This window comes from Apostichopus japonicus, chromosome 16 (genome assembly GCF_037975245.1).
Source record: "Apostichopus japonicus isolate 1M-3 chromosome 16, ASM3797524v1, whole genome shotgun sequence".
Taxonomy (NCBI): domain Eukaryota; kingdom Metazoa; phylum Echinodermata; class Holothuroidea; order Aspidochirotida; family Stichopodidae; genus Apostichopus; species Apostichopus japonicus.
Window position 1 is genome coordinate 43,297,259 of NC_092576.1, and position 18,501 is coordinate 43,315,759.

The 18,501-nt window shown below is 35.0% G+C and overlaps 1 protein-coding gene across 18 annotated transcripts in view; it reads left to right on the forward strand.

Annotated features, from left to right (window-relative positions):
* Positions 1-7,072, forward strand: part of LOC139983272 (uncharacterized) — an 87,593-nt gene extending 80,521 nt beyond the window's left edge. For all 18 annotated transcript variants that reach the window (XM_071996705.1, XM_071996710.1, XM_071996704.1 and 15 more), the window contains 3 exons: positions 2-78; positions 1,071-1,141; positions 4,276-7,072. In XM_071996705.1, the coding sequence (XP_071852806.1) occupies positions 2-78; positions 1,071-1,141; positions 4,276-4,293 (166 nt within the window). In that variant the 3' untranslated portion in view covers positions 4,294-7,072. The remainder of the gene's footprint in view (position 1; positions 79-1,070; positions 1,142-4,275) is intronic.
* Positions 7,073-18,501: the final 11,429 nt, after the last annotated feature.

The window sequence follows — 18,501 nt, forward strand, 5'->3', positions numbered from 1 at the left end:
GCCTAGATTACTGTCTGCTGCCCTCATCGATAACCGTCGGACCATCTCTATCCGCACTGAAGTCTCGGAGAGTGATTGGTAAATTTCCTATTGATTAATCGATTAATGACTAATCATGTGTCTTGTTGTTTACAGTTCAAAACATTCCAGTATTCGACATTGAATGGATTTTAGTCCCAATGAAATAGAAGGCGCCTTACCACCAGGCTTCATTGCAGTAAACATTCGGGTGATATCATTTACTGGTTGATGTTGTATGATACAGGGTATAGTTTACTTTGCAACATTTTGAGTATTCTTTTGTTGTTGGAAAAGTCAACCTGCTACATGCTGCATTAAATACGTCACCTACACTATTTAGGGGAAAAAAGAGACAACTGAGCCCATCGTACAGGTACCAATACTAGAATAACTTTCCTAAGAAAAGAAAAGCTTTCTGATTGCGTGGGTCATTAGAAATAGCAATGAACATAGTATCGTAGGCAGCTGTTTAATTATAAAAGAACAGAAAGCGATTTGCTTTGCAGGTCTACAAATATGAATTTCAGTTGTTATTTTTCAAGTACTACGGTAGCTTAATGAGGTGGGACACTGGGAATGTCGCTATTTTATAACGAAAATTCAGAGTTTTTAATGTAGAAATTCCTGTAATTTTCAACTGTTTTATTTTAAATTAGCACTATGTTCCTCCAAACTTTGAAGCTATCTATCGAAATGAGAAAATTGTTTGCAATCTTCCAAAAGTTCCACCCGGTGTTTGGTTTCAAGCCATTGTCATTTTCTTTTCTGAAATGGCGAATTTTTCCTAACAAGTCGACTATTTCATGGAAATGTTGACGTTGCTTGTCGGTAAATCTATCAATTCGAAATTTCAACTATGTTTTTAAATTATTATTATAGAGTTGAGATACAACTGTTGGATCAGGGAGTTGCTCCCTGGTTGGATGTAGAAATTAAAGTTCAAAGTAAAGGAAGTACGGTTGTTTCTTCAAAGTATTCCATTTGCTATTACACCGTTGATATTTTTGAATTCGTTAAATGTACTGTTTAATCGTATTCACCTCTTACAGTCTTCTGGACGCCTGATAGTGATAAGAATAATCAAAAGTATAAACTTGATCTCAGCTCCGGTCTTTGGCTGGTGAGTAGTCTAATTATTACTTCGTCAGGTCTGTTATATTTTGTTGTTCTATTTACATAATGATATTGTCATAACTACTGATGGCATCAATCCCCCGACTAGTGTATTACTTGAGGGCGGTATGCATGCATGACATAACAAATAATTTATAAAGTAATGTATAAATGAGGTAAGTACATTATACAACAACAAGTATGGAGATAATATAGACTCTTAATCACAGGATTCCACCCACACCATCACCCCTCCCTACCTCATTAAGATGTATTTATCGGTAAATCACATCAACATCTAACACATATGGTTAATCTACTTTGTTCTAAATTCATAGTCACATTTAAAATACATAACAAGTGAGATTGTTTCAGGGTTTGATTGTTGATTGTAAATTGCCTGAAATATGACACTTGATGAACCAGATCAACACAGCATGATTGCAGGGAACTTATCAACACTGTATTTAAAACGGCCTTCAGAGTTCGTGTGGGCTTAGGTGGATGTGTTTATATGGAACTAATAATGTTACTTTGGTGTAATACATGTTTCATGAAATCTCATTGGAAGCGATGGTGATACATCAGTGTATAAACACCAAATGGATACGTTAAAATGATGCGTTTGCTACTAAATAGCAAATGAACACGCCAGCTTATATTTATAAATAGTTACTATGTAACCCATGAACAGGTTACAATAATACATTGATAAATAAACTCCTAATGAGTTAGTAAAATAGTAAATTGATTACATAACACCCCATGGAAGGAAGGTTAAAGTAGTGCAATGGGTAATAATTAAACATGAACATGCCAGGTTAAGAAGAAACATTAACTACTAACCACTCCGTGAACAGGTCGAGCGAAGCAATACATAAGTTACCAAGATGCTCTCCCCCCCCCCCCACCCCTTCTGATCGTCAGTCCGGTGAAAATTATTCAGTCGGGAATTTGCAATTCGCCAGGGGGAGGATAGGTCCATTAATAATGGTGTATACTCTACCACAGCCATCCATCCCCACCACCCCTCCCACCTTACCTTCCTTCTCAACCTCACAAAATATTTCATACAGCTAAACTTTTCCTTTAGGGTTACTTCTATAAACCTTAGTTATAGTCTAAGTATGCCTCGAAATGCACCACTAATTGCACCGTCTAATTTTCATTGTCGGGGTTGTCTGAGCATGCACAGAATGGATATAATTAATGTAGAAACACATATATCAAAATATGTTATGAGCGAATAAAAATGAAGTAGTTAACACATTTATCCACACATGCGAAGAGTGGATAAAAGTGATATATTGAACAAATAATTCTAAACATACAATGGATGGACTAAAGGGATGCATTAATCAAATATTTCTAAACATACAATTGGGTAGATAAAAGGGATGCAGTCATCAAATATTACTAAACATATAATGGATTGAAAAAAAAGGATGTTGTCAACAAATATTACTAAACCTACAATGGATGGATTAAAGGGATGTAGTCAAGAAATATTACTAAACTTACAATGGATGGATTAAAGGGATGTAGTCAACAAATATTAATAAACATAATGGATTTAAAAAAAAAGGATTTATTCAACAAATACTACTAAACATACAATTGGGTAAATTAAAGGAATTTAGACAGCAAATAAGACTAAATATGCAATTGGTGAATAAAGTGATGTAGTCAACATATATTACTAAACAAACAATCGGTAGATTAAAGGAATGTAGTGATAAAATATTACTAAACGTACAATTGACGGATCATGGGATGTAGTCAACATATATTGAAAAACATACAATTGGTAGATTAAAAGGACTTAGTCATCTAACATTACTAAACATAAAATGGATTTAAAAAAAAAAATGTAGTCAACAAATAGTACTAAGCATGCATTTTATGGATTAACGGGATGTTGTTAACAAATATTACTTAACAAACAATCGGTAGAATAAAGGGATGTAGTTAACAAATAGTACTAAACCTACAATGGATGGATTAAAGGGATGAAGTCCAAAAATATTACTTAACATGCAATGGATAGATTAAAGGGATGTAGTCATCAAACATTACTTAACATAAAATGGATTGAGAAAAAAAGGAAGTTAGTAAAACAAATATTACTAAACATGCATTGGATGGATTAAAGGGATGTAGTCCACAAATACTACCAAACAAACAATCGGTAGAATAAAAGAATGTAGCCAACAAATATTACTAAACACACCATGGACGGATTAATAAAAGGGATTTCGTTAACAAATATTACTTAGTATACATTGGTTGGATTAAAGGGATGTAGTCAACAAATATTACTAAACCTACAATGGATGGATTAAATGGATATGGTCAACAAATATTCCTAAGCGTACACAATGTATTGAAAACAAAGGGATGTAGTCAATACGTATTACTAAACATGCATTGGATGGATTAAAAGGATTTAGTCAACAAATATTGCTAAACATGCAATGGATTGAAATCAAGGGATATTGTCAAAAAATATTAACACATATACAATAAGTGGATTAAAACGATGATATTAAAAATGCGTTCGACCACAGTTCAATATGGTGGAAGCTTGTTCTGTTCCTTTTCAGTTAGCTCAAGTTAAGGATCAGTGGATTTTTAATAAAGTAACAATATGGTAGAGAACTTTAAGCCCTACATAGTTAACGTTGTTTATCGCGAGGTATAAATGTGACAGAAATACAAACTGCAAGGAGTAAATGTTGGATGTCAAGTTTTAAGCGGGTCGGTGGTTCATCGAGTTTACAGTCCCGGGTCCTATGACACTTCGGGTATTGCCCGAGCAAATTTGGAGCAATTTAGCAAACAAGTATTATTAGTCATGCAGCAGAAATGTAATTGTAATATATTCCCTACTTAATATAATGCATATCATTAATGGTGAGGATTAAATGCCTAGAGGAGAAATCAAAACAGTACTAATTTACATGTTTGTTATTATATTTTCTCTTATTAATCCCCATTTAATAAAAAAATATTATGATCACTGCCCCCCACCAGATTCCACATGCCCCCCCCCCCAAAAAAAACATATATACATATTTAGATAACTAGGCCTAATACTCAAGCATTTTGTTTGAATTTATTTTCTACTCAATCGTCCTGTAGAAGTTCGGATCCTGGTAGATGAATTCGTATGTTCTGAAGACAACCTGTCATGATCCTCCTGCTTCTGGAAATGCTCGCGATCTTAGTAAATATTCAGAGCCATAAACCAAGGAAGGTGACGAAATTCCAAACAGAATTCAATGGCGACATACTACAGGAGGTGGATATTCCTGCATACTCATGATGGTGTCATTAGTAAATGCTAACCTGAGCACCCTATCTCTTCTCTCGAATTTATCCTTTTTAACTTAACCGAACTTATATACTCTAGAAGTGCCCGTCCCTACCTCTCATCTCGAGCATGGCCACCCTACCTTATCTCCTCCCTACCTGTTCCCTCTAACTTAGCCCCCTACATTTATTCTCGAACTAGCCTCGTTGTATTATTGTGTTAGTGGTGCTAGAGTAATTATACACCACTCAGTCCATCGAAAACTGCTTGCCCGAGTTTTAAACAAAACGAGTTGGGAAAGGAAATTCGGATCTATGTATATATCATTGTGACGTGTGTAACAACATTGGCCATCGTCCCCTTCAAATATTTAACTTTGCTTTCATCATCCTGCTGTTTCCATACATTGTGTAGATATATGTTTACATTTCTTGATAAGGGGAATGCTATATAAAAGTTGTTTCATTAAAATCACAGTAATTGTTTTTAAGTTATTAGAGTTTACGCTGAGATTTTCAAATGTCTTTATTCTGTTCAAGAATTATTTTCTCATACCACTTCGTCGGTATTTCTTCCGCCGGGATGTCAAAATGACGTACTTATCAATCACTTATACTGAAATGTGACGAAAAAATACGGAGGAAAAATCATAAAATTGTACTTGATGAAGTAATTATATTAATGAGTAATAATAATGATGAGTTCGGCTGCCTAAGTTTTGAGATTTCACATTGGGACATGTATACAAAGTTTGAGAAAATGTTAAGTAACACTGTATATAACGTTATGGTTCGTGGTAGTAGTAGAAAGATGGGTCTTTTACGTTTCCAAGGTGTAATTGTTGGTGTCACTTAAGTACAACCACCATCCATCATGAACCAGGAATCTTGAAAAGAACAATGATCTAACAGTATTTATGTTTTACCTCCGTGGTAATTAATTTAGCGGTACATACGTTATCATAGTGAATATAGTGATTCCAGGTGAGTTAGTGGTTATGGATGGTGTCAGTCAGTGAATGGTGGTAGGGGTGGAGCGGATATGACGGTTTCATTACGTCATCGAAAAGTCCAAACTGACTCATTACGTCTTGTCATCTCTTGGCAAAGTAGAAGTACGTTATAATTTAAAAAATATGAATAACGAAAACTTGGCACAAATCTGGAAAAAAATGACGGAGGATACGAAGGGTGAAATATATAGTGTTTGTTTTCCCACTTATAATACACAATTAAGTGAGTTTACAAATTATGAATTGAATGATAAATATTGCATGGAGTATCCCTTTCTATATCTTGCTATTCATGATATATAGTTTTAAAGAGGACAAATTAATGAACATTGTTAACATAAGAGTTAACATTGTTTTATGTAGTTTCTATATTTCGTTAAAGAATGGAAATGTTGAGAGGGCTAATTGGTACCCTAATGCTTCTGTATGATAGCGATTCTTTGTTCCGTAGAAATATTTTAGATCAACGATTACAACTATTTATATGTTATTCAGTGGCGTAACGAATTAGCCTGGGGGCTCCTGGCTATTAGTGGCACCCTATCAGGAAGCCTAAGCAAGAGCATCCGCAGAATTGTTCACAGTAGGTCATGTAGGTGTAAAACACTACTTGATACTACCTAAGCGGAGCGCCACCATCGGTTCGCGCGGAGCGTACCACGATTCTTTTCGACCCCCCCCCCCAAAAAAAAATACTCTTAGATCGTTAGAAAAGACACTTCCCGGGCGTTTCAAGTTGCATTTACACATCGGTTATTTTGAGATCTCATGTCTTAGGATTTTGACTTTCAATAATTTCATTTATGCATTATGGGTACGTATGCAATGAACATAACTATAAAACTGTTGGTTGGGTGAAATCATTAAAATGTCAAATGTTTTACTTTTTCAATTTTCCAGGGGAAAGGGAAGCTTCCAGGGAAAGGGGTGGCAAGTGCACAACCCCTCCCCCGCTCCTTACCCCTCCTTGCGGACGCCCATGGGTCCAATGTCTAAGGAGTTATGCAGGATCAATGCAGGGGTCATGGTTTAGAACATTTCAATGGCGATTTAGCATTTACACATTGTTTCCAGCTGACAAATATGTTTTAATGGTAAAATGCATCAAGAGAAATGACAGAACAATACTATCAATATAGCTATAACAGTTATTTGTAACTATATACCATGGAATGAGGATTGAGGAATTTGGCTTCTGGATACATCTTGCAAGTTGTATGAGTGAGAAACAACATTCAGCCTTGCATGAGTTTTTCTTAACCCAATAAAAACCAGCCCTCCCTATCCAAAGAGGTACCCTTTTTCTGTGCGTCAGTACAGCGGGGCCCTTTTTGGCACGGTCCAGGCCATAGGAGTTACGCTACTGATGTGATTGCATGTATTTTGTACCAAATCATTGCAATTAAATTTTACTTACCTTTGCCTGGGTTCCTAGAAGCACTGAATAAAATCATAAATGATCGGTTGTCATATTTAGAGATTATTAAGTATTACACGTATACTCTGATTGATGGAAAGTGAACATGTGACGGTTAGATATGCAAACTATGCAAAACGAAGATCTTTCATTGAACGTCATATCGTAAATGGTAATAAAAGTAAAGGAAATCATATGTTAATGTATTTGTCTACTTCGTTAACACTGTGTGTGTTCATTATCTAATTTGTTGTCATATGTGATATACCTTTATCATAATGCTTCCCTAGACCGGAGTTAAGGTTAAGGGTAAAAAGCTACCTTTATTGATATACCCTTGCAGAATTGTTCTCTACGGATGTACGAAAGTGCATAAGCGAGCAGGGATACATTACTGCGAAACAGGAAACAGGACTAAAATATGCTTTGACAAGGTACGTTTGACGGGAACTTTATGAGTCTTATTCATAGCCATATTGGTCAGGAGCATAAAAAAACAACAGTTTACTTGTCTTTAAGTTAAGTCTAAAATGTTAAAAGTAAGAGCATCACTCAACAACAAGCCGGACACGAGTATCAATTCGTTATGTGAACACTCACTCGTGAAACAAACCTGCCCCTCCCCCTCCCCCATCCCTCTCTGTGACACTAGGCCTATTCAATGTTAGAGCACTTGATCCCACTTTGGAAGACCTATACTGTAAATAATACATTATATCACATTACCACTGTGATTGTTATTTATAAATAGGATATAAAAACAGTTAAAAGTTATAAAGCTTGAAATAGCATGTATTATATGTACACATAATAAATCAAATGTTAATAAAAAAAGAAATACAGTAGGTTTTTTGGAACAACACTCTAAATAAATATGGCAGCCACATAAACAAAATATTTTTGTAAAACGTACGGTTTGAAATGTTGGCATGATTGTTTTATTTTTCAAATTATAATGAGTTTGTTGAAGTAGTGACTTCAGCTCGTTGTGTAGTAAATGTTTCTAGTCTCTATGAATTTTATAATAAAGCCTTTTAAAATCTCTCATGGCTGCATTGTTAACTTGGTTAATAAGGGTTTTAACATCTAGGCTAACATCTAGGTTAACATCTAAGCTAACAGTGTATATAATATGAGGTTATACAAAAGGTATTAAAAGCGACCGTTCTTACGTCTAACTTAAAGCATGGAACTATGAACGATTAAGTTGAAATGATATTAACAAACCCTCTTTAAAATTCTCGAACTATGACACGGTCAACTTAGGCACCCTGTATTGCAGTTTTCTTTGCTATGGCAGTGAGTAGGCCATCATTATAATACTGGAATTTTCAAAAATCATGTCTTGAGATTTCTTAAGTTTCAAAAGTAATTTTGTTCCGTCGCAGACAGTAGCAACATGAGATACCACAGATTCATAATTACTTTGATCCAAATTATGTGAGGATTTAGATCATCTAACAGAGATTGCTGTGTCCTCTGCAAAAGTGATGACAGAAAATTGGATTGCGATCTTATTTCGTCTGTGTAAATTGTAAATAACAGTGCTGATAATGGACTTCACTGGGGATCCCAACGCTGATTTCAGTTTTGTTGTATAAACCGTTTTTCAATTTAATTTGCCTTGACCACCCTTTCTTCAAATCAGCCAGCCAGTGCTTAATACAGGGATCTGCAACAAAGATATTTTAAATCATGAAGTAACTGATTAACTTGTACGGTATGAAAACACTGGAGAAATTTAAAAAAAGGACACTGGATATGCTTATGTTTCATGAATTAGAGTGAGAACAATATTATAGACAATTTTGAGGACGGCATCCGTACAGAAAAACCTCTTCATATTAGCAAACTGCCATTGGTCACCATGGGTATCAATGACATTAAATATGGCAATAAAAAATTCTGCATATATTTACAACTTATGCTGGCAAGATCTTTGGGCCTGAAGTTATTAACCGAGGTAAAATTACGTGGAAAAATTCCAGCTAGTTTACCAGAACAAAACTTAAAAACCCACCAAGGAACTTGGCCATAGCCCGATGAAACACCTTTTTCTGACTATATTAAGTTATCTTCCAACTTAGTCTTCTTGAACCACAAGACCTTCGACCAACCGATCAGGTATGTGTATTATTACATATTTTATAACTGTTGAATTGAAACGTCTAAAATGATCAACAAGTTGCCCACCGAGTTCCTTAGAAGTAAAAACTGCTTCTCCTTCTTCAGGTTCTCGAATTGTCTTGATTGGACATCAAATGATAGCTGAAGTAACAAAGACACTGGTAATAATGTAGACACAGACACACTATGTTATAATGACTACTATCTATAATTATCATGTTACTTTTCTTAAAATGAATATTTATATACTGTTTGAATTGTGTCAGTAAAGTTGATTCCATCGGAGAGTTTTACTCATTAACAGACGGCAACTTGGACATTGGTGAAAGACTAAACAAATTCTGCAGAAGAAACCCTAGTTAATATTCATATCATTATTAGGTGTAGGCATACATATATTTGTCATTTTTCAAAATTCTAAATAGCTTTTTCATCTCAATCTAGCTTGTTATTTTTCAAAGTTAGTTATGATGATGAAGATCAATAAAGGCCACCTGTTAAATTGTATATACAACATGTTATCTGAGATGCAATGAAGCTGAGCAAACCACATGTCCATCACCATAACTGATGTTCTGATGACCTTATAAGATAAGTGTTTTGTTCTTAAGGAAAGTGCAACTACTGGTTGTACCTTAATCATTTAAATTGCCTGTAGTGTTAAGTCTACAGAGTGAAACTAATATTGGGATACAGTTATAACACTGATACAACTGCTTTTGTAAATACAGGGTAAATATTATGTAAGAAAAACTATAAGAGATTTTAGCATCTTACGTTAAAGTGTTACAAGAACCACATTACTGTTTTCGTTTAGGAATGTTGTTTTTATCTGTCAATATATTTTGAAAAAAAAATAATATATAATAATAGTCAAATACCCTTTTTGTTATAACTTGAATGCTCAGTTCTTTTAACTTGAAGAAGCTGAGGTAACTTGCTGCAGAGACATTTCTGTTTTGTTTCAACTAGTCATCGGTTATTTAATCATACTAAAACCATTTGGGTAGTAATAACTGAATTAGGTAGACTTTTAAGTTTTCATTCATTCAACAAGTTTCAATCTGTTGTCATAACCTTGTCATGTCTATTAGTTCGTTGCAATAATTTCTTGCTACCTATACATACAATTTTCTAGTTGTGAAAACTTATCCAAATTAAATTAAAATAAATTGAAATGAGCTTAATTGAATGACATTTAAAATGTCTTTGCAACAAGTTACCTCGAATTGTTCAAGTTATCTCAACACATTGGGTGTTACAGTGTAAGGTGCAGTTCTTCAGCAGTTACTCGATGTTGTGACGTTTCGTTTCCTGTCCAGTCCTTCGTATAACTTTGAATCTTTTTTATTGAAGTTCTATGGAGCAGAGATTGCGCCGGTTGATTACAGTTTGATCAAGCTGAATAAACTTGCCTTGAATGTTGTTAATGTATGCTGACATCTAGTCTTGTTAAAACCCTAGTATGAACAGCCTAGTGAACCTTTCTGTTGCACAAAACTGTTTAAAAAAAAAATAACAACTTACACAACAGCTGCGTACATAGTGCACATAACAAACGCTGCATAGCAATAACAGAACCATGTGTAAAAACAAATTACACCTGATATATGTAAAGCTTACCACTCGTACTTGTAGAAGTAACACAATAGTCCCGATGCAAGGGGACCGGGGCTGGAAGCGGATCAGTCGTTTGATAGTTTGGTTTCTTGCCCAGGTTCTTTCCTGCGCGAATTTTCCTTAAAAACAGGAACACAATAATGTGTCACAACAGGTAACACAACACTTGTGTGAAAGTTACCACTCTAATGTTTTAAGCTCAACACAACTCAGGTGTAACTTGGTTTAACCTATAGTTGTGTTATTTCCACGACAATTTTAAGTTTTTTTCTTCCAGCTGCTCCCATCTATTGCTCTTTATCTCCCATACGTCATATAGTTTGTTTTGCTTTGTAGGAAGCAGTGGGCTTAAGTCCTGTTGAATCTGGAAATAAGGAGTCAATTACACAAACAATACTAAAACATTTGGATGATTGGTAATAATCAAATGTTAAACTAATATTATGAGCAATGTTCCAATGTTTCCTTTGATATCAGCAGCTTTTTCCAAATATGACATCAATTCGTACTGCTAAGTGCTATTTACAACACTACTATGCCAATCAATGTATGTTTTATTTTGTGGAGTTTAATTATATGATTCTGTTCATTAAAATTCAGTCACCTTTCTCTGGATACTGTACTTGTAAATTGTTCATGCTATCTTTATTTTTAGGCCCTAGCATAACACTTTAGGAACATTTCAGATTCAAAAATAATTTAAAGGCTAGCCTAACACTTTAGGTCAAGAATAGGCAAGCCTACACTGTTATAATCAACTCAGGCAAAACGTTAGGCCTAGTCAACAGAAATGTAGCTTAGTGTACACATTTTGCGTAGGCTAGAAAACAATATGATAAGCAGAACACATACACAATTTGAAACGGCTTATCGGTGATCAACTTCAAACGTATTATAAGCCAACCCTTTTACGAGTGAAGTGTCGGATGTGCTAGGTCGCCAAGGTAATTATACGTTCAAGGATTTGTTACACCTACACTGCATTATAATCCTATCTAGGTACTTTTAAGCTTGGGCTAGTACGAGTTACATTTTCGTGTCGAAATTTAGGCTATTTCTCTCAATCAGTTGAAATAACGTCATATAAGCGCTGTATGTCTGAATGTTATATGTGTCTATACTACTAGTATTATTATACTGTGCGTACGTACAATGTACGTGAATATTGTGCTTAGATTTAGGCGGTCCCGCTAAAAACGGTCATTGGCCAGAGTGCTTACATTGGTAGTTATCTTCAGAAATAACAATTATATTTTCTGCAAAATGTTCACAATTCTTCAGTCAATTAATTAAATTTAGTGTTAACATATTAAATTTAACATAAAAAATACATATTTATAGCTATTATATATATATTAAATAAAATGATCTGTTTACAAAATTATATTCTTTGGATGCCCGAGCTACATATTTGTTGTGTTCCTGTTACACAATTCTGTGTAATTGAGAACTTACACTTGTGTTGTGTACACATTTCAACACAAACTTTTTTAGAGTGCGATGACCGATAGATTCTGTGATAATTCATAATATTGTTGCTCGACAATGAAATAATTCCAACACTAATCCAATATAATTGCGGAAACACACAGTAACACGACGTACGCAAAGTAACCTGCAGTTAAACTGGTCGAGGTCCGTCGTTTCTCCGTGCACGAAGATGTAAGCTAAGAAACCCGCCCAAAATGTACCCGTTTAATTTTACACTGACCTCGTGTTGGTCAGGCATTCCGACCCTGTACAAGATCTGACCATAGGATAAAGAATTGAATACCTCTCTAGGTATCATTGGAATGAAGTACGTAAAAGTTTAATACATAAGCAAATTACCGTGCTCGATCAGAACACAATATAAAAACAGGAAACTTCCACTCACGTGTCAGGTTACAAAATGTTACTTGAAAATAAATATCATATGAACGCGTGAAACATCCCCCTTCTTAATAAAGTTACGGCATCTTTTAAATGGAAGTTTACGAAACTTATGCACTGAGATATCCTTAACATCCAGTTGAAACTATGAAATACAACTACTCCAAAAAATCAGCGCCATGATATCAACTTTGCAATAGTGAATAACACACTTTGAAGAAAAGACAGTAATAACGATCGTAGTTTCTTTTCATGTGGGATTATTGTCTATATCCAGCAGTTGTATATCTAGGGATGCATATTCATGTATCCACGATGGGGATACAGAAGTAATCTTCTTCCCCTCTTTGTAAGTTAAACTAAAGTATATATTATAAGGTAGAACTATGGATCCTTATACGCAATTCTGTATTAGCAAAGGGAGTGTGATGTAATACGAGGCAGAATGTAGCAATCTTGACATAGAAAGTCAAAAAAAAAAAATATAAAAAAGGGCTATAAAATATGCTTGGTCATCAATTTAACAATCTCAATGATTAACAATGATTAATATGATGTAATTTTTACAGTCATAATAAAAAAATGCTCACATTTCGAGAGCAATGACTTTCCGACAAACATTGTCAAAATTTCGATAAATTATAGTCGAATTGTTGGGAAGGAAGTTGACGTTTCAGGGAAGAATTATATTGTCTTGAAACAAAGTACCGGGTGGGACTTCAGGTTTAAACATATTTAATATTGTACAACACTTTAAAAAACACAGTAACAAGCTCACATGTCGATAAATATTTTATTATTTGAAATTAGAGACAATTAACTGAAAATTTTGAGATTACAATTTTGAGTTTTCGGTAAAGAATAGCGACAGTTCCAGTGTCACAATTGAGCCACCATTATCATAAAATAACACTGAAATTTAGCTTGTAATACCTGCAAACCAAATCGCTTTCTGCCTTCTTATGTTGAAATCGCTGTCCACGGTAACATTTATAGTGATATTTCTAATGAAGTACGCAATCAGAAAGCATTTATTTGATATATTCTAGTATTGGTATATATATATATGATGGGATCAGTATACAGAATTTGTATTTTTTTTTTCTAAATAGTGTAGGATTGTAATGACTTATGATCATCTTTAATGCAGCATGCAGTACATTGACGTTCATCAAGGAAACAGATGTATTCAACCTGTTGCAAAATACACTATACCCTGTATTATACAGCCACAACAAATAAATAATATCTCCCAACTTTTCTGAAAATTAATATCTGTCCATGTTTACTGCGACATGCAATGACACATGGTGATAGGGCGGCCTTAGTTTGAGTGGACACCCAGTGAACGGCTCCCTTAGTTTGATTGAAACTAAAACCTAATCACATACCACAACGGAATAGTTTCAACTGTAAACAACATGAATCATGATAAGTCATTAATCGATTAATCAATAAGAACTTTTACCATTTACTGCCGGAGATCTCAGTGTCGATAGAGATGGTTCGACGGGTATTGATGAGGGCAACAGACAATCAGTTATAATCAGAGAAAGAAATAGAATCAGTCATTTGCCATTACATATTTCTTTCATTGTTCATATTTTGGATACATTGTAAAGATTAACCAATAGAAGGCATTACATCAATTGTTCTTCCTTCATCTGTAACAACCTCACACATCAACGTTTTAGTTAGGATCAGGCATACACCGGCTACGGAAATGTTTGAAAAAAAAAACTAGAACAGTATTTTGAAAATGATGGAAGCTTTTTCTTAAAGGCCAAAGGTGTAATACAAGTTCTAAAGTCTAAAGACATGTTCCATTATGACGTCGAGCCTTCAATTGGAAACTGGTTATAAATGATAACAGTGGGTAAACAATGAATATAAAAGTTTAAGTACGCAATGTTTCATTGTTTGCAACCAGCCCAACCTCCACCACCTCTTCTTTCCCAATCAACCCGTTCCGTTTATTCCCGGGTTCTCAGAAACGGCACCATATAATATTCCTGTTCAAACAGACAGATGTATATAACATGTAATCAGACATGTTTCCTACGTCTGGCTGAAGGAAGAAAGTTTAAAAATGTAAATCATGCAAATAGTTTGTCTTACATTATCCATTCGTGTAGCTTTGCTTATCAGATAATGGAAATAACCGATCATTTTCAACATGCCTTAAAAAGAAAGTTATCCTAAATATCAGGACGCTTGAAGGAAAGGGGTCGTAACTGCATCGGGGTGGGGTGGAAAATATAGGAAGGACGGTGATATCTTCTTCTGAAATCCAACTATGTTTTATGAATCGTCATAGAAAATGGATCGCAACAGATTTTTGTCTTCCATTTCTTTTGAATATAATTGTAGCTTGCCAATATAATTGTCGGTGAGCTTAGTTCATCTCACGACGCACATACAGACCCACGAATACGAAAACAACAAATTGAAGTAGACATGATACTTCATTACGTCATTAATATCTCGTTAAGACATTAACATTAAGATGGTCTACTATATTTTCAAACTGGTTAACTTTGCATCAAAAATTTATAATATCAATATTTTTAGCTTACATGGAAGGTATAATGAAAGTTAAATGTTGCTTTTAGTGTTATTCGGACCCAAATAGCATTTGTGCATAATTGAAGACGTGATGGTATATCTCCTGATAATAATTTAATAATTGCGGTATGTTTAATGTCGCAACTAAATGTGCAAATGTAATGTTCTCTGATAGACAAAGGAAACATTGAAGCTTTGCTTAATGTCTTCGATTCCTAGCAGATAATGGACTATGATTTCTAATAACTTCATAAACAGCGCCACCAATTTATATAATTATTTACATCATAGTATAAGCATTTTTTTCATTCTTGCTTCTCGCTCCTTTCTCTCCCCCTCCCATAACCCACACCACCTCCCACACCCCACCTCATCCAGTACCAATTCCATTTTTCGTTGAGTGCTCAGAGTGCTCAGTGGTGTGCAACCTCAAGATTCTAGACTCGTATATAATTCACGATTATACTACAGACTCCTTGGTTCAGAGAAGATTCAAGTTACATTTTCTGACATTGACTGAACCTGACTGAGTCTCTAACGTATCGATGGGTTCGGTCCTCTTGCATTCCGCAAGACACAATGTACCGTCCCAAACAGGAAACTTGGCATTCGAAGTTTTGCGTATACCTCCAGATGAAATGTAACATTCTAAATCTGGATTAACTTTAATGTGAAAGGGAAGTAAATACGCCGGACAGTCCTGACAAACTGTTATCCTTCTAGGAAATGTTATTTTCGATTCAATTGTCCTTAACCAAGCTTCTTTTCCCTTTGGCGCTATCACCTTCCCTAATAATATCTGAGCTATCATTGCTGTGGGATTTCCGCAGACTCTCATCTCACCGTTCTATTCGTTGCACCATTTATGCCAGTGATTTGATTTCATTATCAGTGGACTTGACTGGTGGTTGTGTCTCATTCCTGATCCTAATCCGAACCCGTCGATCAAGTGGATACGACCGTCTAAGGATAATAATTCCTCCGCCAGTTGATAACTTTTCTCAAGACCATATTTAGTGTACAGCATACTGTCTTTGCACCTGAAGTAATAGAGAGGATAGATAGTACCAGACCAAGATGTTGGGATGGCCTTTAATAGTAATTCCAATTGCACAACTGCTCTGATAGGTACTACCAAAGTATCTGGCAATGGATCTTCAGCGAAAAGGTACTCTCTTAAAAACCTAAGACCGTCACCACAAAAATCGTAACTTCCCATTTTGGCTACCTTCTCGTCGTGGCAAATAACATCAGATTTTCCATCAGCACTGATATTTATAATTTGGCTAGCTGCCATCCGAACGTCCTGATAAACGAATTGTAAATTTCCAACTTAAAATTGCGCATAACCTCAGCATTGAGCGAAATCAGAATCACTCAAATTATAGTTTTCTTTTTTAGTGAGTAGTACATCAACGAGAGAGAAGAATATCCCACGCTCGACTGAGGAACCCAAAATTACAATTTTCTTCAGAGATGGAGTTTGAAGAGAAATACAACTGAATTAAACGACACCATCAATCATTACAGAAACTGCTATACCTCCTTCACATCAAAGAAAGAGGAGGGAATGGGGCTCGATAACGACAATAAATATACTTACAAAACTACATCAATAATATCACGGTACACTCTCTGTCAGCATGATCGTCCGATAGAACTTGTTTGTGAGCGAATCAAATCAAGAGCATTAGTCTAGGTATTGATTTATTTGCCAATGTTATAAATATAAGACTGTTCATACGTTACATGTTATACACATAATTATATAGGAAACTATCTGTTCAGGGGTTGTAACACTGCAATTCTACAGGAAGTAATGAAGACGTTTCATTCCATAATGTGTGTACGTGGATAACATTGTATCACATCGTTACGGAAACAAGCATAGGGAAACCATTCCGACATTTTGTAATGTTACATTTTAAAGTATGGAAAGTAAACGAGGGGGAAAAAATCGGGTAGAAGTAAGATTAAATTGACCAACAACTAAACAATTAATTTCTTGCCATGCAGTTTTCATAAAAACAATAATTCCCAGTATTAGACTGCAGAGCGAGATGATATTAGTTTCTATCGTTAACGTAACAAGTAGGTTTGATTCGTATGATCGGTATATGTTGTACATTACAAGAGGAGCTGTTTGATTTCAAATCAACCATAATGATGCCAATTTGCCGTGACGTAGCAAGTTCCATAGAGTGAAATTAACACGTTATATAGTTACATATTTTTTGTAACATGTATATTGTGATTCAAGCTGAAGCTGATGAGATACTGTAAAATATTGTATTGTACTATGAAGAACATTTCATTTCATAATTTGTTTGACTACGACTGCACTATGATAACATATATTACTTTATTACGTCACAGTTATAACAGGTGACTATGTTTCATTGTACTGTAATTAGATAAGTAATACGTCGATTTAATTAAGAGTTCAACGTTAGCGCAGTCGGTTACGTGTTTAGGCACACATTTAGTGTTAATGGTAGTGTTGTAAAGGATTACTTTCACCCGATAACCAAATATGTCTGTATTATTAGCTAAATATTTACCTAACTTTTAGTTTTTTAAAAGTCGTGGCATGTAGCTATTTTTGGCCAATGTGTTATGCCATTGTGCCAGTTGGGATGATGGGGGTGGGGGGGGGGGGGCGATATAATGTAATATATTGGTGTCCTGTCTCCTTTTCAATGTGAATGTAAACAGTTCAACAAAAAATACCAGTATTATGACAAATTAAAACATGGAAACGCCAGCTCCTCCAGTCTCCAATTCCATATATAAATAAATGTTAAAAATGTAACATCTCCCTAAAGAAGTACGGTTTCTCTTAGCTGTTGGTTGCTTTCCTCATCACGAGCATTACTCTAGCCTAACTTAAAACTAACTTTATCTGGCTAAGTAATACCTAGTTACATAGTTGAAGGTTACATACTTTTACATGAAACTTTGGAAGGTACTAGCATAGTTTATACTTAAGTAGTTATTTTGCTACAATGGACGGGGAGGGGAGGGGGGCGTTTAGACCGAATTACTAGAAAATCTGTATAGCAACCTTCAGATTGACAGAACCTTGGATGTTTTCTTCCACAGGCTTAGAAGTTCAGGAGCATAGGGGAAGTTATACCAGACCTTTTGGAAAAATGAACCAAGTCAGAACATGGACATACAAACCAAATGGACATCACCAAACTGATACACCCTCAGCCCTGGTTTCCATACATTGGTATTATTAACCCATAAGGTTGCTTGACATAAGAAAGGAGAAGGCACTTGCTGTTCCAGAACTGAAGTTGCAAGCCACTCGAAGAATTCATATCCATATCCATATCAAACATTTGATTAATCCATGATATTGTTTCTCATTAAGATTGTAAGAAAATAATTATAACAAAGGGTCTTTATCATGACTTTTCAAGTGCGTTTAATACT